The sequence below is a fragment of the Tinamus guttatus genome, unplaced genomic scaffold (genome assembly GCF_059628265.1).
Source record: "Tinamus guttatus ecotype Peru unplaced genomic scaffold, ASM5962826v1 Tinamus_guttatus_pri_ptg000674l, whole genome shotgun sequence".
Classification (NCBI taxonomy): domain Eukaryota; kingdom Metazoa; phylum Chordata; class Aves; order Tinamiformes; family Tinamidae; genus Tinamus; species Tinamus guttatus.
Window position 1 is genome coordinate 1187030 of NW_028289208.1, and position 21695 is coordinate 1208724.

The 21695-nt window shown below is 39.6% G+C and overlaps 2 protein-coding genes across 3 annotated transcripts in view; one reads left to right on the plus strand and one right to left on the minus strand.

Moving 5' to 3' along the window:
- Positions 1-15589, plus strand: part of ANKRD27 (ankyrin repeat domain 27) — a 37156-nt gene extending 21567 nt beyond the window's left edge. The window contains exons 16-29 of one of the 2 annotated variants that reach the window (XM_088536516.1): positions 69-184; positions 960-1052; positions 1350-1547; positions 1869-1928; positions 2050-2148; positions 4688-4732; positions 7810-7932; positions 9724-9921; positions 10710-10829; positions 11412-11573; positions 12146-12254; positions 13130-13211; positions 13752-13824; positions 15275-15589. In XM_088536516.1, coding sequence (XP_088392642.1) covers positions 69-184; positions 960-1052; positions 1350-1547; positions 1869-1928; positions 2050-2148; positions 4688-4732; positions 7810-7932; positions 9724-9921; positions 10710-10829; positions 11412-11573; positions 12146-12254; positions 13130-13211; positions 13752-13824; positions 15275-15544 — 1748 coding nt within the window. In that variant the 3' untranslated portion in view covers positions 15545-15589. Of the gene's footprint in view, positions 1-68; positions 185-959; positions 1053-1349; positions 1548-1868; positions 1929-2028; positions 2149-4687; positions 4733-7809; positions 7933-9723; positions 9922-10709; positions 10830-11411; positions 11574-12145; positions 12255-13129; positions 13212-13751; positions 13825-15274 lie in introns of both variants that reach the window. The other variant, XM_088536515.1, reaches the window with a different exon arrangement.
- A 2636-nt stretch (positions 15590-18225) lies between these two features.
- Positions 18226-21290, minus strand: PDCD5 (programmed cell death 5). The gene is made up of 6 exons (XM_010213986.2): positions 21178-21290; positions 20398-20438; positions 20002-20063; positions 19522-19613; positions 19195-19266; positions 18226-18546 (listed from the first exon to the last, which is right to left on the minus strand). Exons 1-6 carry the CDS (start codon positions 21241-21243, stop codon positions 18499-18501), a joined length of 381 nt encoding a protein of 126 aa, XP_010212288.2. The 5' UTR covers positions 21244-21290; the 3' UTR covers positions 18226-18498.
- Between the last annotated feature and the right edge of the window lie 405 nt (positions 21291-21695).

Genomic DNA, 21695 nt, shown 5'->3' on the forward strand with positions numbered 1-21695 from the left:
GTTTGAAAAGTAGCTGTGTTCTTATGCCAAATTTGCCTCTGTCTTTTAACGATGGTTTATTTTCCAAGGGCAAACATCATTAGTGGATGTATTAGTAGCCAAAGGAGCTGTTGTCAATGCTACAGACTACCATGGTTCAACTCCCCTTCACCTTGCCTGTCAGAAGGGGTATCAGAATGTCACGGTAAGCACCAAAAGGTTTAATCAGAAGTAAAAATGAACACTTATGCTGAGTAATAAATGTATGACTTCCATCCAAGCTTTTCTGTTGTTACTGTCATTTAGGTTTTCCAGAGTTTTTACCAGAACTGTATGCTGGCAGAATTAAGGATCTATTAGCGTTTGAATTTGCATGATATTTTTTTTCTGGCATTTTTATTAACCGATAATTGGCAACTATGTATGCCTGATGAATTAATCTGTTTTATTAATGCAAATCTCGAACATATAGTGCAAGGGAGATCCTAATAGCTTCTCTGCTCTTGATTAAGGCAAAAGAGCCATTGCAGTCATTGAGATAAATTAAATTACTTCAAATCGTGTTGAGGATAGATTAAGTATGTAGTTAGTGTGTTCTTGAATTTTGTATACATGATCCTTGAGTTATCATTGCTAAAATTAACCTGTGTCTTCACTTACACACTTACATAGCCTCTTAAAACATAGGGTAAATTTTCATGTAGCGTATATACTGCTGTGTTTGCTGCAGTGGATGATTCAGTTTTTCAGTGACAACTCTGAATATCTAAGAAGCAGCTTTTATTTGGTTCAGAGGGTAGGGCATACAGTGCTGTAAGGCCAAGAGGGACTGTTAAAACTGCTATTTGAAGCAGAAGAGACATAGCTAATTTTTCTGAAGTGCTTTATCATGCTAGAAAACCAAAGCAATCTTCAGAGCAACAATTGTTTGTCCATTAATTTTTAGTTGCTTAAATGTCCACTCCTATTTTTCTTTTAAGCTACTCTTGCTGCATTATAAGGCAAGTACTGATGTGCAGGACAATAATGGAAATACTCCACTTCATCTAGCCTGCACTTATGGTCATGAGGATGTAAGTAATATTTTTTTATAACAAACTAAATGGATATCCTATTGGAATAGAATTAAACCGGGATGCCAATTTGCACTAAAGTTGCATATTTAAAAAAAAAAAAGAAATAGATTTGAAGAGTATCTCTTCTTTGCTGTAAACTCCGGCATTATTCAGTAGTTCATTGTGGCTTTATTGTGTATTCGTATTAGGGTTCATATTATTGGGCATATTTAGTTATTTGATTTTTAACTCTGTTTAGTGACCCCGAGGGAAGGGATTACAAGGTATTATTGATGGCATTCTTTTTCTTTCTAGTGTGTCAAAGCTTTAGTCTACTATGATGTACATTCCTGTAGATTAGATGTTGGTAATGACAAGGGAGATACCCCTCTCCATATAGCTGCTCGTTGGGGCTATCAAGGGATCATAGAAGTGCTTTTGCAAAATGGGGCCAACCCGGACATTCAGAACCGGATGAAAGAGACGTCCCTCCAGTGTGCATTAAATTCCAAGGTATTCCTCTTTATCATCTGGCTTGGGTTTTGTTTTGTTTTTCCTAATGCACACTGTTCCACAGAGGTGTGTGCTTACTTGTTAACAGCATTTTGTGGTTTGTTACTAATAAAATGTATGTTTGTAATTAAGGAAGAATGATCACATTTTAAAATAGTAATAGTAAAAATAGTATGAATGCAGTCTCTCTGTAGTATAGAACATGAACTTTTAAACAGGTGCTTTTAGCCTGGTCAGCTGCTGTTGACTAATTTGTTTCAATCAATGAGTCAGTGAAGTGGACTTACAATCCTTTTCTCTATTAATATTTTTTTTCTGCAGATTTTGTCATTGATGGAATTAAACTATCTAAAATTTGAAAGGGGACAAAGTGCTTCTGAGGTAACAACCAGTGCAAACCGCTAATCTTTTTGCATAAGTGTTACCTGCCTAATCTGGTGATGCAAGATTTTCTGTCTGTTTGTTTTCTGATTTATTAAAGTCACCGCTTAGGTCTCCTCAGCGGTCAACAGAAACTTTCAGCAGAGGATCATCTGTCTCAAGCTTGTCATCGGTGTCAATTGATATAAGACAAGAAGAAGTAAAGAATACTTATAAAGAGGTAAGACTGTAAAATATAATTTTGATAATAACCAAGGTGAAGGAAATGAGGAGCAGTGAAGCCTTGGAACATTGTTGTAAGATAGTTCTTCAGGAATAGCTCTCTGATTTGGAAAATGATGTGCTGCTGTCCTAATGAGCTTGTGAGATAAGTATCTAAATACTTTATTTTATGTGGTATCAACTGTTCTGCTGGATCTTTTTGAGGAAAGACAAAAGCATAATTGGCGTAGTTCCAACTTACTGTACTTAACTATGTAATTTGAGAATTTACTAAATTTTACAAAATTATAATGGCAGCCCGTGCTTCAAGGGCCTTGCTATGCAGGAATTAAATACTATTGTCAGCTTACAAAATCTCTCAGTCATAATAGAATGATAGCACCATACTGGCAAGCAGGACGATAACCTAGAATGTAAGACCAGCTTTCAGAGTAGGCATAGGACACTTTGTAACATTTGAAGAAATATATAATATATACTGAGAATCTTGCATATACATTTGCTCATTTCCTGTGACCAAACTGGTCAACATGCCTTCCTCTGCCTTTTCCTTCTCGTCTTTCACTCACACGACATCTCAAATTCTGTTTGACTGGACAAAATTAATTTACCCCTTGTTATCAATTACTCTGTGAGAGACTTGGTGTAGCAGCACCTCCCTGTTCATACAGGGCCAAGGTCTGTAAATAAGATATAATGTACATAAAAGTTCACCTAATGGCAGACTGAGGATTTGCTTTTTTCCTAAGGGGACAAATTTATCACACCTGAAGCTGAGACTGGAGTTCAGGGAAAAAGATTACAAGCAGCTTATACGTTAGATCCTCGGGGTTAATGACCTCTTCTGTAAACCAGCTTTAGCTCATTACTGCTTGCCAAGTTTCACATGGGCTCACTGTTGTTATTAGTACTGAGTAAAGAAACTGGGGCCTAATCCTGAGAGTTCTCCATGAAGGAATCTGTCACTGGGGGAAAACTGACCTTGCCAGCTTCCCAGACTTCCAGGGCTTAGACCATGGATTAGGGGGACACAGTGTGATCTTTATGAATCCCCACTGCTTGGTGGATTAAACTCTTTGCTGAAATGAGTCAGTCATGGTGTGTCTTCTGGCTTGTTCACAACTTGGAAAAGAAAGAGTGAAGAGCCAGGCGTGTCCTCTATGGTTAGTACTTGTGACTTTCAGCACAATTTCTGTAGAGCAACAAAACCAGAAACCGAGTAGGTGAGTGAATTGCAGTAGATTTCATCAAATGGCCATTTCTGTATTTGCATTGAGGGAGGGTGCTACTCTTCAGTGGAGGGTTGAGAAAGCCTGCTGGAAAGATGAGGAAATGCCTGTAGCAGACTTTTTCCTAAATATTCTTAATTAATTATATAAAACCTTCATAACAGATGCTATATATTTCTTCACTGTTAAGGCCTCAGGCAATTATTTGGAACTGTAAGGAACTTACTTTAGAAAGAAGTTATCAGGGCCTTTTGGGTCACTTACTGTTGCTAAGCATATACACATAAAACAAAAAAAAGGTGTGATTCCGTCCAGAAGTGTTATAGAAAAAGCTACTAGCTTATGTACAAAATGTAGAGCTGATTGCTAACATTTGATATATATATGTAAAATATATATACATGCTTTTTAAAAATTAAAAGATTTTTTTTTGCTGTCAGCTTATCCAATTCATAGACTTAGAGCTACAGGGTAAAAAAACACTTTTCGCTAAAGTGGACTGTGTTCAGCTAAGCAAAGATAAACAACCAATTTCCGTCTTCCCTACCCTTCCAGAAAGATGAAGACTACTTGATGTGCTGTAATGGTGAAACATAAACTCCAGTGTTACTAGTGTGAATTGCCATTAGTAACACAAGTAAGGCCCTGAACTTTGAAGGAGTATCCATTTATTTCCATTGTATGAATAATAATGTATTGTATAGTAATTGTATTTAAGTTAGATTTCTAGATGTTTGTTTTTAGTTTAGGAACACACCAGTGATCTGCAGGTGTGCATCTGGATAATTGGAAAGCATCTTCTTGGTTTTAAATTGTTGTTTATCAACTAATAAAATAAAACAACTTCTCAATGTATGTGCTTCTGGTAGCATAGCACAGCAAGGGTCCAAACAGTTATGGTACTCATCAGGGTGGCAGTTTGTGTTGAGTCTTTATATTTTGTTTTATTTTTCAGTGCTAGGATCACAACAAAAGTATGTGCTCAGCTGCTGCACAGTAATGTGGTGTATCAGCTTACATGGTTTTGCTTATGTGTGGACTGTATGTGTCCTGTTGTTAGGTGAGTACTGCTTGTCTTTAGCCAAGCAAGTCAGAGACCATCAGATGGCCATGACCTTGCACAGCTTTTGCATTTTATAAATGAATTTGTTTCCCTTTCCTTTAAACCTTTATCAATAAACGTGAGCTGGGTCAGCAGTAATCCTGTCGCTCAAGCTTAGGAGGTTAGTGAAGAGCACTGACTTCTCAGAGTTCAGCTTAATACCAATAATAACAAAGCAAATACAATTTTGTTTTCTTCATGAATAGGTGGAAAAACTCTTAAGAGCAGTTGCTGATGGAGATCTGGAGATGGTAAGTCTTAGAATGCCTTCTGAATATTACTGAAATCCAGTTCACCTAATTGAAAATGGGGAAGCTGTTTGTTAGTAACACTAAGTGAAGATTGTATCATCAGCTTAGTTAAGCAACGGTTAATCAAGTTCACCTCACTTTTTACCAAGAATATTCACTCTGTGTTCCCAAATGACCTACAGTATTATTTTAACAATTCCATGACCTCTTACAGAAAAGAAATTGCTTAAATCTGAGTAGTATAACACATTACCAGCTAGAAGACTGCTGTTTTGAAGTATGTTAACTATATTTATTTGGGCACCCTTCTGATTTTGAAAACGGAAAGTATCCCTACTGACTGAACTATGACTAGGTCATCTTAATGAGAATTTTGCTTGGTAACATTTTTTTTGCAAAAAAAACTTTTTTTGTATTTCACTTCCAGTAGACAGTTGATGACTATGCTCATACCAGTTTCAGAATATTTGGCCTATAATTTGTGATGCTTACCATCTGTCTTGATATATTTTTGAGTTAGTATTGCCATTTACTTCTGGAAATTGGAAAAATAAGGTCCAAAATTACTCTACAGAAAAAATGAAGAAGACACACAGGCATTGTGGAAATATTATATTTGGAAAAAATGTGTAAGGTTGTGCATTTCTTGTTTGTTTTGTGGTTCACAGGACAGAATTATGAAACTCTGTGTGACTGTGCAGGGTTTCTGTGCTGGATTTCTGCTCTGAAAAATTCATTTGGGTGACACATAGTAGGAATAACAGGGGTTAATGAAGTGCCGTGCGGCTCTGTACACAGTAAAATGCATATTGATTCTATAGTGTGTTTTGTGCCAGTTAGATGATAGGATAAAATTCATTTATCGACTGATAGAGGAAACTACTGCAGCAAAGGTCTGTGTAAATATCATTATATTAGTTTATAACTTAACTTGATGTCAGTAACTGTTTCCTCGTCAGCCCGTAAGTCACTGCAAGAAGCAGCTACACATGCAGCAGTGGCATTTACCATCTTCCTGGTTAAAATGCACATGCAGGTAGTAAGTGTGAGTGTGTTACAATTAAATCTTCACAGATTTATTAAAAAATCTAAACTGCATCATAAAAATGTTTAAGGAACATAGAGCATATTGCTATCATCAGCTGAAAAACTAGTACCTAGCATTGATCAAGGAATACACCAGCATAAAACTGTGCATTTGGATGATAAAGTCAGCTTATTTTTTGTCGATTTACTTTCCCCATTTTTCAAGTTTATGTAAAAATGCTCGTTATGAAAATAATTTTCCAGATAGTTGGCAAAAGTTGCAGCTTGTCTATCTATTTAAAAATAAAAATATTATTTAAAAAATCTTACCTTATTCTGACAGCCTGGGTTCTGTTTCTATAGGAACAGAAACAACAGTAGGGTCATTAGCACCATTACAGATTTCTGCTCTGACAGCTACCTGAGCTTTGCAAAAGGAGGAATAAAAGGAAATCTGAAAAGATTTTGAAAAAAATACTTTGCCGTGATTATTCAGAAATTAAAAAAATATTTTTCTTCATCATAGCACCTGTAAATTTCAAAAGTTTTTAGTTTGGAGTTAATGGTGTTAATCAATGATGGTTAATAGGCTTATCCAATGTACATGTTGAAAGTAAAATTTAGCCCACTTTGATAGAATTTTAGGGGCTATAGTGGGGAGAAAAAAAAACATATTTGAGGACAGTGTGGAGGAAAAGCCTATTAGAAAGGACTAAACTTAATTCCCAAAATATGTTTCAGTTATGCAGCAACTTTTTGGGAGGGTTTCTTCCCAATTTTTCCTGACCAGCCTCTGGTGAGCTCTTGTATCAGCTTGTACCACCCAGCTCAGGCTGTGAATCCAGTGCAGATGCTTTTATCTCCGTTTCAGCAAAATCAGTTCCTTGACTTGGCTTCACGACACTGTTCAGTGCAGGCAAAGCGATGGTGACGAGTGATAAAGATTTTGTCCTGCCCTTGCAAAGGGGTTGGTGCAGAGTTGCTGGCGCTCCTAAAAGCTGCTGAACAATAAAACACCGTGAGGTGAGGTGTGTAACAGCCTCATACCTGCCATGTCATCCTGTAAGTCACTGTGTGTGGGAAGTCCCAGAAGATGGGGCGGATTCTGAGTGCCACCCTCCACGCACGAGGGAGCGAGGACAAGTGCCCTGAAATGCCTTCTGGCCTGTTCAGAGTCTTGCCGGCTGTTTGGCCTGTGTTCACCTTTTCGGTGTACCTGGAAAAGGTGCTTGCCAAACTTGTGATGTAATTTTTTTGAAGTCTTGGCTTACTAAGCATAATACAAACTCATGATGTTAGAGGAGATAGGTGTCAGGTATGACACTGCCAGGTGGGTGAAAATGGAGACTTAGGACAGTTGCTGTAGTTCTAAGATGTATTTAGTTCACAGTGGATTATGAACTTCAGTGTAAAAGTGCATTTCTTAAATAGTTTTTTGTTGTTGTTGTTGCATAGATCTTAATGTCAAATTAGCACTCTGTGAGAGTCAGTGATTGCAGATTGCACAGGATGCCCTGAGCTCTGAGACTAAATACGCTGAAGAGACTGACAGCTCTCCAAAATGAGGCTTGTACATTGAGACAAGATAAAACTGCCAAGCTTGGGAAGTTAGAGGTCTAAGACAAGTCAATGTCCCTGCACAATTTTTGATGGTGGTAAAATGTCATCATCCCTGTCACTTCTTATATTTGTTAAAGCAAGTAAAGAAACAAAATTAACGCTGACGTGAGCTGGTACAAATCTTTGTCTAATCTTCTTCATCTGAGCTAAAAGGATTTCGACGGTTAGAGCAGAGTTGAACACTGAGGTCTTGATTAGGCAGCAGGAAGTCATTTATAATTTACTGCTGTGCTTGGTGAACTTTCTAGCTGCTTTGTCAACAATAACTTTAATTTTGCCTGTGGGGAGCTGATGCTGGGAGGTGTTTCTGTGTAGTGTCTCTGAGTTATTCACAAGGATGTGTGTGTAGAATTTTACATGAGTACATATGCAGATTTATTTGGACATGGATCCTTTGGGTTTTATGAAAAAGGACTTGCCTTTTATGCCAGGTACGCTATCTCTTGGAATGGATGGAAGATGATCTAGAAGATGAGGATGACACAGTCAGTCCAGCAAAACCAGAATTCTGCCATCCGTTATGCCAGTGCTCAAAATGTGGCCCAGCACAAAAGGTTGGAATATTCTTTAACCAGTGTAATTTGTATTTTTGGAAGGTAACTCTGAGCTCTAGGGAAGTAGCCCTTACATTGCTTCACACCTTACATTTCTGTCTAAAAAGAGCTGAATATATACTGACCATAACAGTTGATGATGATGATATGAAGCGTTCTCTTTTTTTAATTAGGCTTTGGTAAGGTTTGTTTGCAGGACCAGTGTTCAGAAGTTTGTTTCAGTACCTAAAGGGAGTGCCAAACCTTTGCAGTTTGCTTTTAGGGTCTGCAGACCACTTTCTTTAAGGCTTGAGTCAGTGGGGTCTGTTTTTGTTGTTGTTTGTTTGCTTGTTTGTTTTTGTTTGTTTTAAGCCTCAGTTTCTTTTGCACCTCTTATGACTTTAACTTTTACCTGTCAGAGAGCATCTACTTAATTAATAATCAGATTATCTAGGAGTAGCTGCTATTCCTATAATTAATGTAATGCTGATACATATTTTTTCTTTTTAAAAAAGGCTTTAACGTCTTTCATACAGACAGTGTCTAAATGCTCTTCAAGGCTAAAATATAATTGCATTTTTAAATATAATTCTTTTTCCATTGTTTATCACAGAGAGTAGAGAAAAATGAGGTTTTGTGTGTATAGATAGATACACACATATAGTAGTAGAGCATGATTCCAGCTTCTTGGAAACAGAGAACCAATACCTTGCACGTCAGAAAGAATATTTTTTACTATGTCTGTCTGAAGGTTTCCATAACTGGATAACTCATGGTAAAATAAAACTAAACATGATTTTTCAGTGTTTTGGCTACTTTGAAGTAACCGTGCTTTAAGACTGAACAGAAAACTTGTGAGACGGCTTAATTTATTTCTTCTGAATTCCTCATTGCTACCTTATTTTTATTTTATCCAGGGGAGAGTATGCTAGTCAGTAGATGCTTCCCATTCACAAAGTGATTTATTTTCTGGCAACCTGTGTCCTTTACCCTGACCAGTGCAATCATGTGCTAAAGACAAAGGTAGCAGAGCGTGAGGCCCTCGTGCTGCCCTCGCTGGCAATGGGCAGGAACGGCACGGGCTGCCCACTTGCCTGCTGAAGGAGGAGTAGAAGGAACTTGTTCACTAATTTTGCCACTGTCTTAGGTGGGAACGCATTTAAAGCATGTGAGGATAGGCAGAATGAGAGGTTATTTACCACTGTGAGTGTCAGACACTTCTGCAGTTTGAGAGGAGTAAAGTGGGCTGCTTTGTACTAGTGCGAGCTGTGGAACAGGTAGTTTCCTTGTCTTGATTCCCTGTATGCACCTGTGCCCTGGGTCAATGTTCTTCTAATGAACAAAATTAATTTTAGTTGTGCTTTATTCTTGATATCTCATCAGTAAAATACATGCTTAATGTCTGTTTCCAAGATCATAAAATTATGTGTAAAAAATACATAATTCGTAATATTAACACCTATTCTTTATGTGTAAGGACATTCTAACAGCTGTATAGAAACTGTGTTTTTTAAATGCATCTCAAACTGTGCAGCTTTAGTCTTTCCTAATAAGATGAGTCCTTTGCCTAGAATTCCTCTACAGGAAACTCTTGCATTGGGGGAAGGAGTGGGGCCGGGAAATAATGTTTCTTTGAAAAATACAACTAACCTGCCCTGGTTTACTAATCATCCTCCTGAAGATCTCAATTTTGACCCCATGGCAGTAGTTCTTGTAATACTATATCTGTTTTGTGTATTTGATTGCTTTTTGATCAATAGAAAGTAGAATAATTAATTATTGTAATTAGCTTTGTTGTGTATTTTCCTCAAGAGATTTTCAAGGATCCCTGCAAATGGGCTTGGAGTAAATGTTTCGAATCAAGATGGTTTTACACCGCTGCATATGGCCGCACTGCATGGGCACTCTGAACTTGTCTCTCTCTTGTTGAAAAATGGAGCCAATATCAGCGCCAAGAATGCAAAACATGCAGTTCCCCTTCATTTAGCCTGCCAGAAGGGTCACTTCCAGGTAATCGATCCTTGTCGTAAGTGCAAGCCATTTAACACTTAACCTCTGACAAAAAGCTGTTCTGTGAAATCATCAGCATAACGAAACCAACGTTAGTGCAGTCTGGGGATTCTGTGTTCTTATTTAATTTTCTTCTCCTCAGAGAGAAAGTGAATTTTTCTACAGAAGCAGGTTTTTTGGGCACCTTTTCTGTCTCAGTGCCTTAAAATCATGTTTTGATGAGAGTGTCATACACCTCATGCAGCTGAATAGTGCTGTGTAATTTTTCTTTAAGATAGCTCAAGTTTGTATTTAAAAGTGCTTAAAGCTTTGTAAAGCAATAAGCCTGTAATAACGAGCTTTTTTTTAGCAGAATTCCTGCTAACAGACTTCATTTAAATAACTCCGTTGAGTGTAAAATTAGAATACTCTAATTAGATTTTCCTAGATGTTTTGCTTTCAGTGCCGTGCATGAGGTCATCCCTTGGAAGGAGTGTGTCTCTCGTGGGTTACGTGTTCATGTACTTTGAATCACTTCAGTATATTTTCATTTTCTGTTTTTTTTTTCCTTCAGTTGTATAGGGTTTTTTTTTTTAGAAGTTTGAGGTAAAATATGAAAATCAGTATGGTACGAATAGATATTTCTGGTTATCTGTTTGGCTAAGATGAGTCCTGTTTTCTCCATCCTTTTTGTTTGTATTTCTCATTCTCCACTACCTAAATTTTTCCAAACATGCTTGGAAAGCAGGGCCTTCACTGCATGTTTGTGGTTAGCTAGTGTCTTAAAAGATTGGTGTTTCCTCCTCTAGGTAGTCAAGTGTCTGATGGATTACAATGCTAAACAAAATAAGAAGGATATATATGGAAATACTCCATTAATTTATGCGTGTTCGAATGGTCAATATGAGACTACAGCCTTGTTATTGCAGGTAAGATCATGGAAAACAGACTATTCAGAATAATATTTTTCATACAGTATTTGTGTTTATCCACTACTCAAGATTAGTATTTTAGTTGCATATTTCTCCTTTAAAACTTCCCTGGAAAAAAATTGAGAGTATTTTTTCCTCTCTCTATGCTTTCCAACCCCTTTCCTTTATGTTTTTTATTAAATATTTTATTAGGTAAGTACTACCTTACTTTTGATTCTTTTCATGGAACTGTCTTGTGGCAGGTGGCAGGTTTTGTTGCTTATAGTTGTGAAATGTAGGCTATTTGTGCAGGTGGGTTTTTTTGGAGGAGGGGGGAAATCTCTCGTAAAATTGGAATATGTAGGACAGGCACAAAGAAATGAATTGAGCTGATCAATGATACTGTATGAGAGAGGAGGAAATAATATAGTCATTGAACTGCTGATGGCTAGCGTGATTTCTGCTTTTTGTGTATACAAGGTTTCATTTAACATTGTTCTCATTCATACGTTAAAAGGAGAGAGAAAAATACCACTTAACGCGCTCTCTCCATTTCATTCTGCTCTTTCCTGATAACTGGGGCTTTATTTTGCTGTCCAGCTTGGAGCCTGCGTTAACCTCTGTAACGCCAAAGGGAACACGGCGCTGCACGAGGCGGTGCTGGGGAGGAACGAGGCGCTGGTGGAGCTGCTGCTGCGGCACGGGGCGCTGCCGCACGCGCGCAACGCGCGGCGCCGCACGCCGGCCGACTGCGCCGAGCCGGTGAGTGCCGCGCACAGACCGCGCTCCTCTTCGGTGCGTTACATCAGAAAAACAAACCATCTGTTCAGAAAAAACTTAAAACCATGCGCCCGTGAAATTATTCAGTGCCGAATATGGTACATCTAAATTTATGAAGTTGTTTTCACACTCATTAAATTTTACCCTTTTCCCAAACTCTTTGGTTTTTTAAAAATGGCAGGTGAGAGTGTCATTCTAGCTTTGTGTGCAGTAATAGCAGCTGAAATTTAGTATTTTGGCCCTAAAATGCTCTACTGCCTTAATTTCTGTAGGTATATCACCATTTATTCATAAATTAGCTTAACCAAAAATGACACGGTTAAAATAACAGCTAAATAGTCACTCCAGTGCAGTGTAACTTGTGGAACACTGTTTCTGCCCTTTCTCAAACTCATGTAATTTAAGGTTTGGATTTAGAAAGATGGGTTTTTTTGTGTGTTGTATGTTCATTTTGGCAGCAATTAGCACTCTGCATAGAGTAGAATACTAAATTGTACTGACCTTTTTCTTTTTTTTTTTTAATAATGGTGAAAATGGAAATTTCTAAATTTAAGAATTCAAATATCATTAAGTTGCTGGAAACAGCACCAAGCTATGGACCTACATCAGAAGAGAGAGAAAAGGATTGTGAGCAGCATGCTACTATCAAGATAAGAAGAAAAGGTGTGTGTTGTATTTTCACTGGTATAAATAAAAAGAGATTTGGGAATTAATGTGTGACTGAATCAAATATTTGATACACTTAATCAAAGGGATGGTGCTACTTCTGGTCTGTCCTCGCCTCTTCCCTCCTTCCTTCAGCCTCTGGTCTTGCTTATCCCGTCTTTCCTCTGTGCCGGCTCCGGGGTTTGTCAGACGGGTTTCCAGGCTGATCCCAGGCTGGGACAGGGGCAGTAACAGGGTTTGTGCTGAGCCAAGAGCTCCCGTCGTGGAGCATCCGCTGCCGCCAGCGCCGTGTAGCGAAGGGGGCTCCGTGAGCCGGGCGAGCGGGACGGAGGGCAGGAAGGTCCCGCTCAGCATCGGGGTTTTCCAGGTAGATTTTCAATTAGATTGTCAAATTAACGCCTGCCTGCTTCCATGAAGAAAACTATTGGTATTTTGTTGATTAATACAAAAGAAAATGTGTCACGGTATGAGTGATACAACAGTCCTTTCTGTGGAAAAATGGAAAACTATGGGAATAGTTTTAGAAGAATCGTAGGCAACAGGAGTAATATAACTAGAAGGTGTAATAGCATGTGTGTCCTAATTCAGGTTTGTAATAATGTGAGTTTAGAGCCTCAAAGTCCAGAATTGCATTGTTTGTTCAGAAGCTGGGCGAGACATGTTAATTTGATCAGGAAGGCTTATTCTTGCAACTTGAAATGCTGTAAAGTTTCTAAAGAGAAATTGTGACCCTGATTCGGATGATTGCTATTACGATTTTCCTGTAGAATTTTAAATTCAATGCGAATTGAATTTGATTCAGAACAGTGTTCGTTTCGTTCCGAAGCGTGACTCGGTTGTAATTTTAGCTGCCTGTTCTTTTAAACCCCTAGTGAATTCTAAGCCCTGTGAGCCAGCCGATGATCCCATAAGCAGACAACTGCAACTGGTCCAATCAATTAACAGATTTAACAAGTAAGCAAAGAAGCTTTCTTGGAAGTATGTTTATTGTTTCTCCTAACTCCAAAAGAAATATACCATACAGTAAAGGCTAAGAGCGGGTCAGGCATCGTTACACATCAGATATGATTAATTTGACGAGGAAAAGAATACTGCGGGGCTTGGGCACTGGTGGTAGCACACGGAGGACTCGCTGTGCCGCAGCGGGGACACGTAAAATTACTTAAGATTGTTCTCGCAGTGCTAATACTTGCTGTGCCATAAGGTAGGAACTTTCATGCCAGACCACTTTAAACTATCGTGTTAGTGTCACGCAGTGTTTGGCCTCTGACTGAGCTCTTTAAGCTTCAGCCTATATTCTGTGCTAATATTCTGTGAGATACTAACAGGGCATCTTTTTTGGGAGGGGGGAAGGATGTGTTGTCGGGTAATAGTCTTTCTGTGTTGAGATAGTGCCATCTTGTGGACTTGCAATGCACAAAGTTCTGATGGGAAGATTTGCTGAAGTATGTTGCTTTATGTAGTTAAATCTAACTCTTTTAAAATGTATTTTAGAGCAAAACATTTACGGAGAACAATAACAAGAGATAAAAGTGTCCCTAATTTTGATTATCAGTTATTGCATCAGGTAAGAGGAAATACTTGTTTGAATTATTTGTAAAATACAGTAGTTATTTATATTGTCTGCTATAAATATAATACGTTAGTAAAGAAAATATGCTTTATTAGTGGTGGTCAGTGAGTCCAAAAGGTCTGACGTGTTTTCCTAAACTGTTAGCGTTTCTTCATTGTCCAAATTTCAATGGTGCTTCTCTACCACCTCTTAAACCTCTTATTCTTTGTCACTTATTGCAGGCTTCATCTCTTTGTTGTCTGTCTTGTCCAGCAAAATCTGGGATATACCAAGGTTTGAAAAGTCTACAGCATGTAAGAAAAGCTGTAGTCAAGCAGAGATGCTTCTGATGAGAGAAATTTTTCAGTAGGTTGAAACAGAAGGTTGGAAGAGAAAGGAATAGCTAGACACTGAAATACCAGATTAAATTTGGGGTTTGCATGATGAGCCTGCTGCGAGGAAGGAATTGCTTGCAAGGGAGAGAGCAAACTGCATGTTGCCTGGGCAGCCATAAATCTGTATTATTTTTTTCTAGTATTAATGATAATGCCCCACTTTAAATGTGGTGTTTGGAATTTACAGCTGTGGTTCAGGAGGCAGCAAGTCTTGAGGCGTTCGTGGGCGTTCAGCAGCTCCTGCCCACCAGCAGTGCCCGACCGGCACCGCCGTGGCTCGGGCTTTACTGATTGTGCACCTCGAAATTATTAGTGGGCTTAATCATGCATTAGCTTTTCCTGAAGCTTTTTCAGTATCGTTACCATTATTTCAGTAGAGCAACATCCTAATTAGTTTGTCTTTAATTCCTCTTATCTTGTAAGATCTGTTATTAGTCTGAACTCTGTTTGGTACCTTAGTTATATTTGCTGTTGCAAAGTGGCCACACGTTCTGCAGAAGAAGAATCAGGAGCAGATGTGGAAATGGGAGGCAAAAATACCTGAAATGACCAAAAGAGGGTCTCAAAGAAGAGGGACTTAAAGGGGCCTCTTCCCTGAGGGAGAAGATCTGGAAGCAGTTTTTCACTGTTCAGAAGTGCCTGGTTCAATCTGGCTGTTTTAGTGCTAGAATACTCTTAATGGTAGAAGAAATGGCTGTGAAATTCAAACATCCTGAGACTTGGATTAAAAGAGTGTTTGGAAGAGCTAGGATGATACTAGGATAGTGTGCAGGGGGGAAAAAGGCTTCTGAACGCCTTGATTATCTTTTCAGTTCTGGTGCTGATTTATATGTAGCCTGGGGCAAGTTAGCCTCTTTTCTCCTTGTTTCCCTCTATGTAAATCAGGATAATTACTAGCCTACAAAGCAAGCTATTTTTAATCATTGGCTGTGTTCTCATTATCTCAAGAATTCCATGAATTTAATGTGATAATTGTATTCAGAAAGACTAATTCATTTTACTTTTTGGAATGAAGAAAAACGAAGAAAATAGACAATGCTTTAACATGTCCTATTTTTCCACCCTCACAGTTAGCTATTAAAAGCTTTGATAAAACCAAGTTAAAAGCTGTTGAAACGCTGGACCAGAGCAAAGTTAAGATTATTAACACAGGCTGCAGTGGTGAATTTGTGAAACATGGTGATGTGAGAGAAGCTCCTGACAGGAGTAAACTAATGCACCGAAGACACACGGTTGATGTGCCGCTTTCAGCAGAGGATGTCAGCGATGAAAGCGGTTTAGGCAGTCCTAGAAATCCCAGTGCTTTACAGTCAGAAGAGTGCAGTGATGACTTGCCTTAAAAGCACAGACGGGGAGGTGTGAATTTGATGTCAAGAGCTGAAGAACCAGGTGATGTTCATTTCAAGACCCCCGTGCCGGGTGTGGAGGAATTCAGTGGCACTGTGCCCCCCGATGGGACCCCAGGATGACTGTTGGGCACAAACACGATGTTCCTGGCGCTTTGGAAGACCGACTCCTCCCGGGATTGTGGAGAAAACTATTTGGTCAGTTTGTTATGGATCTCAGCACAGACATGTTTGGATGCAGATAGCAAAACTGCTTTCCTACTGTACTTCACACTTACTAGAAAGTTTTATGTTGCGGTAAACCAGCCAAAATCCTACAGTATTTTTCAGCCACTCACTTTGTTTTTAAAAGTCTGAATAATTTTTGCATTTTCAGTTTTTATCACTACATTGAATAAATATATTTATAGAGAGAGAGATATACTGGATAAATACTATTTATTGCCAGAAGTAATTCACATGTCTCTATTTTTATTGTAATGTTGCAAGCCATTATAATATATATTTCTGTATACTGAGCAGCTGGGAAAACAAGAGTTGATGAAATCTGTGGCGCTATGTTAGAGATTTATCCATGCTATAAACACGACGAGAAGTAATCTGAATGCATCCCGGTATTGATTGTGCAAGATCAAGTTCTTACAGGAGCCAAGATGCTGAGAAAAGGTAGAGTGTGCTGGATGAAGCTAAACCTTGTGAGCTGTGGACTCACTGTCCACAGCCTCATTAAAAAAAGGGCGGGGGGGGCAGAAAGATGTATGTATAAAGATATGTAAAATTGCTTTGGCATGATTTGCATTAGAAAAAAAACACAAATGATTCTGTACATGGGTAAAATTGGCAAGGCAAACCTGCTGCTTAGGGGCCTCTTCCTCTCTGACTGCTATTTAAACGGTTCAGCTTCTTGATTATGGAAGCTCCCAACAGCATTTTTTGGAATAAAACAAATTCTAGAGGTGATCAGTGTGGAAGAACTGAAAACTCACAAATACCTTATGAGACTGCAGCTTAGTTTTGGACTTAATTTTTCAGTTAAAAACTTTTGAAAGTGGTTATGGTAGGAGAAATGTGTAAATAGTGTTTCTAAACACAATGTTTTTTATTTCTGTCTTATCATGTCCAGCTTGCAGTTTATTTCATAATATATTTTTATGAATAATTCTGCTTTTAACTGTGGTATAATTGCCTGGGAAAGTACAAAGCTGCAGGACATACTAGTGATTCTTTTAAAGTAAGTTTTAAATCTAAGGGGTAAATTGTGCAAAAAGTGCCCAAGTGAACATTTGGAGATGAAGGTAATGTGTTTATTTTTCTAATAATTTATGAGTTAATCTGATTTTTCTAATGTGCCTTGGGATTTGTGCCAAATGATGGAAAAAGCAGTAAAATAATTATTGAAAAATCTGTTTGAGTGCTTATTTAAAACATTTTATCTTTTATCCATTTTCCTTTTGTTTTGTAGGCGTTTGAAAATTTAATCTTGTGCCTATATGTAAATTGAGGGGAATGTATTGGAATTTACTTTGAACTTCTGCAGGACTCTCTTCTCCCCGCTTCTGTCCTATGTTGGTGGTTTGCCATATCTGTGTGAGGGTAGATGAGGAAAAATCAGTTTATTAGATTTTTAATATGGGTGGTATCTCACTGCAGAGTACAAGTACAGATTATACTGCTGTATCTTTAGTTCTATAGAACATGAGCCAACACCACCAGAAACAGCATCAGGCCAGTTTTGTAAGTCCTTAATAATGAGCCCAAAATGGTCAACTAGCTAAGTCAACTGCAGGAAACTTATGATCTGTTTGCAAAATATGTTCCTGTACAAGCCAATTAGTCACCGAAAGGTTAGAAAATAGAAGCATTATTTCTTGTCTTTAAAACTGACATTTTGAATCAGCCTCCTAAGAAGGCTTTAGAGCTTATATTGTTGATAGCAGAATTCAATACATCTTTTTTAGTCACATTCACACATGGTGGAAAAAAAAAGCATGAACTCGTGCTCCTTTAAGGAATTTTATTTTGTCCCCAAAGCATTGCCTTGGGACCCATACAGGCTTGGCAGGTGATGTCAGAAGAGGGTGTTCTGGTGATAGAATGTTTATCCACACAGTGATACAGTGTTCATCCTACCTCTTTCCATAAACATACTTTTGAATAAAGTTATAGCACAACTTCAGTTTTATGCATGCAGGAGCTACAGAGTTTAGGAAAAAAGTTTTTTTGCTTGCTTGTTTTTAACGCTCAAAATAAGAAACATTCCAGCCATTCGATAAAAATGGAGGTAGTTTAAAGAACTTATGATACCAAGTGTCTGAACAGTGCTGTATTACACACTACACTTCAACTTGCTTTGTGTGAGCTTGATTATTTCAGGGGGGAACAGTTCAGTTAGATGCCAGCTGCAATTTCTTTTCACAGACTTCCTATAAGAAATCCTCCAATTCCAAACTCCAATCAGTTCTTGGATAGCAAAACACTTTATTTTCTAAGTTTCCAATACAGACTCAAGAGCTAGTGAGCTGCCGAACAGGATTCTTTCATGGGCTCAGGAAATCTTGTTTCTAAAGGAGCTTCTGTAATTCAGACTTTAAACTTCTAGCTATTCCCAATGTTGTAGTTTGACTCCTCATGTTACAGTATCTCCAGCAGCAGCAAGTTAAGGGTGTGCACGTGTGGATAGCATAACCTGCACCTTGAGCAAGGGGAAACAAAATGTTCATGCTAAGGAAGCAGCAGGGAGCCCCACACTGCTCCGGGCTCCTACACTACAAAAGTTTAAGTTACAAAGTCCCCTTCTCAGATGTATTTGACAAGTTCACTTGTTGGCCTTTATAATAATAACAGATTAAAAAAAAAAAAGTAAACATTTTCAGATCTTTCATTCTGCCTGATACAGTATAATGCCTTTTTTCCAGGCAGGTTGTTTGGCAGACAGTCTTACAGTGTATTTAATAATCGTCGTCTTCATCCGAATCCAATACTTTTCTTCTGTTGAACTAAAAAAAAAAATATATATATATTTGAAATGAAATCACCAGGCTTACAACAAATCCAACACAGAGCAAGCCTGTGAGACTCTTACACATTTGACAGGAAGTACAAAATCCTCAGTGCATTCTCAAAGCAGAAATGATGGCAGCTCACACAGGAGCAGGTTTCCTCCCATTCCAATACCCCCTCCCCAGTAAATGGCTACAGTATGTTTCCAGGGGACAATATCTTCACCATTGGGCAGGTATTTACCCCAAGAAAAATTTCAGACATTTCTTAGCAAAATCTTGAAATTCAGATGAGGCCAGCAGAACTGTGACTGAGAAGTAGTTAAGAGCACTATCCACACAAGCTATTTGCTACTTACCATACCCAAAATTGCTTCTCTAGTGCACTACTTGGACGGTTTACTGTTTACATGGTTCTCCCTGGCAACAGAACCTTGATATCCCAGTGCTAATATCTGCAAATTACCCAGTAATTTGGGCGGCTGTAACTAAACTCCAGTATTTACCACTGTGGGAAAGAGGGTAGTAAACAGAAATCAAGGGAAATGGTGCAAATCATGCACCATTCTACTCCTTTGTTTTCATAGTGGATTACGTTTCATATTTTTTAAACAAAATAAACAGCATCTACGAAATGAAGCTCACCTTTACCGTTGTTTTCTTTTCTGTTTGCTGACTCACTTTTTCCAGTATTTCTATCAAACCCTGTTCTGATACCTGTGAAAGCAGAACAAAAAGCCATGTAATCACGTTCTGAGAGACGCTTAATATCAAACAACAGAGTTAAACTTTTCCTTAAAAGGTGTTTGGCTGATAGAAATGTAATATGTATGTATATTTAGGAACTTTCAACCATCTCTTCCAGGTAGATAATTTACAGGTATTGGAAAACATGAAATACGCTTTTTTGAGGGCTTAACGTTTGAAAATGAATAGATGTAAGAAAGAGAGAAGTAAAGAAATAGAACTCACCTTTCCAGGTAGCTGTCCAAATCTTGCCATCTGTATAAGATAATTCTCCACTGCTTTCGCTTTATCTGGTTTCACAAGGGCCAGATTGCTTACTGCAACAAAAAACAAGCTCTGCTTATTTTATTTTAAAATAAGTATCTTCACCAGTACTAAAAACATGACAAAGGCCACTACAAAATTATCTTGTGCATTGTCACTTTCATTATAAATGTGTTTCCAATTAGTTTAACCTTTTTTTCTCTCACTGTGATCATTAATTTGAGAATGAAATTTAATTTTAAATATTCAGATATCAGTTAACCCCATCCTCACCAACCATTGATATTATCACTTGAAAGCTGTAACAGTTTTATCTTCCCATCGATTACAGTATTTTCTAGTCTGCTCTTTAATACAGCCACGTAAGTGTCTAATTTAGACAGCACAGGGAAGCACTAGTAAAAGAGAATTTTTAATTAGAAAATTGACTCAAATACTTACATCTTGCACGAGCTGCTTGATCTAGAACTTGAGCTAAAATAGTATTTCTTATCTCTGCTTCCCTGTAATGAAAGATTAGTTACACATTAAAAAATGTCAAGTGCCTAAAATATACCCAAAAAGCAAAGATTACAGAATATTTTCTGTTCCTGTGACTTTTTGAGATCCTCTCCAACCCTATAATCAAAATTTCTTTCATATCTATTTCTATCATAGGTTGCTCTATGTATTTTGAAGATGGGGTTAAGTAACTGACATAGTCTTCCCCCTTCCTCACCCCCTCCCAAAATACACAAAACAAAAAAAGCATTTCAAAAAAATTAAGTAGTCAAAACAGTTACTACATTGCTCCATGCTAACAGATTTAGGACAAAATTAACAAGCTCCCATTTGTACCTCTGTTTTGCTTCCTGTTGTGATGGATCACCAGAGGGATCCTAAAGGGCAGGAACAGGATAAATTGTTATTGTCTAGAAACAGGACTGAAGATTTAAATATTCTGGCAGAGTTTAACATAAACCTGCCTGACCATGGACCATTTGCGACCATTTTATTGTAAAACCAAGAACTGGCTGCCACAGCACATAAGCACGTGCCCCGAGCGGTGGCTCCCGCTTTGCGATGCCCAGGGCTGCTGCACTCATCATCCACGGACTGCTCCAGGTCCGCACATGTGAGGTCAGCCACTTAAACCTCCAGGAAAAAAGGCAGGGATATGAAACCCTAAGGGCAGCTGACAGCAGAGGCAAGTGAGCACAACACTTCATGTTTATTGATATACAGGAAAACACGAGTCTAACAATAGCTGAGGGGATTAAAATCGGTGCCAGTAACACAGGGCGAGGGGAACCTCCCGCAGCATCCCCGCTGCGGGGCAAGGACGCACAGAGAGGACAGGGCCGGGCAGAGCGGGGCGCATTTACCCCCAGCAACAAGGGAGGGACGCGGCGGGCGCGGCTCCCGGGCCGGGTCCGAACCTTGGCGCGAGGGGAGCGAACAGAACGCGCTGCGCTGCGGCAACCGCTGTGACGGGGCAGGCCCAGACAGGATAAAAGCGCCGCCGCTCTGCCCGGTGCGGCACAGCGACGGCGACGGCGGAGCGGAGCGAAGGGAAGGAAAGGAAAGGGAGGCGGAGCGGAGAAGAGAGAAGCGGAGCCGGCGCGGGCCGGGCCTTACCCCGTGCTTGGCCTGCAGCTCGGCCAGGCGCTGCTGCCGCAGCGCCTCCAGCTCCTCGTCCGCCATGGCCACGGGGGGCGCCCCACGCGCCTGCGCGGCAACGGCCCACAGACCTCACTAATCAAGCGCCGAGGACGGAGCACCGAGCGCACCGAGCGACAGAGCGTGAGTAGCGGCGTAGGGGGGGGAGTCGCGCCCCGCCCCCCGGGGGAGGTCACCGCGCGTCGCGTCACCCCCCGAGGGCGGAGCTTGCGTCGCCACGTGTCACCTGGCCTCCCCTGGCGTCGCCATGCGCCGCCATTTGTCACCTACCCTCCCCTCGCGTCTCTATGCGCCACCACACGCCATTTACCCCCCCCTTGCGTCGCCATGCGCCGCCATGCGCAGCTTAGCGTCTCCTTGCGTCGCCACGCGCCGCCACGCGCCGTTTATCCACCCCTTGCGTCGCCACGCGCCACCACACACCATTTAACCTCTGCTCGCGTTGCTATGGGCTGCCACGCGCCGCTTAGCGACTC

Excerpts from the sequence above, each read along its gene's own strand:
- PDCD5 (XM_010213986.2), bottom strand. The coding sequence starts at position 21,243 with ATGGCGGACGAGGAGCTGGAGGCGCTGCGGCAGCAGCGCCTGGCCGAG. Across the intron at positions 20,064-20,397 it reads CAACAGGAAGCAAAACAGAG|GGAAGCAGAGATAAGAAATA; the intron begins GTACAAATGGGA and ends CTTTCATTACAG. Across the intron at positions 19,614-20,001 it reads TCAAGCAGCTCGTGCAAGAT|TAAGCAATCTGGCCCTTGTG; the intron begins GTAAGTATTTGA and ends TTTTTGTTGCAG.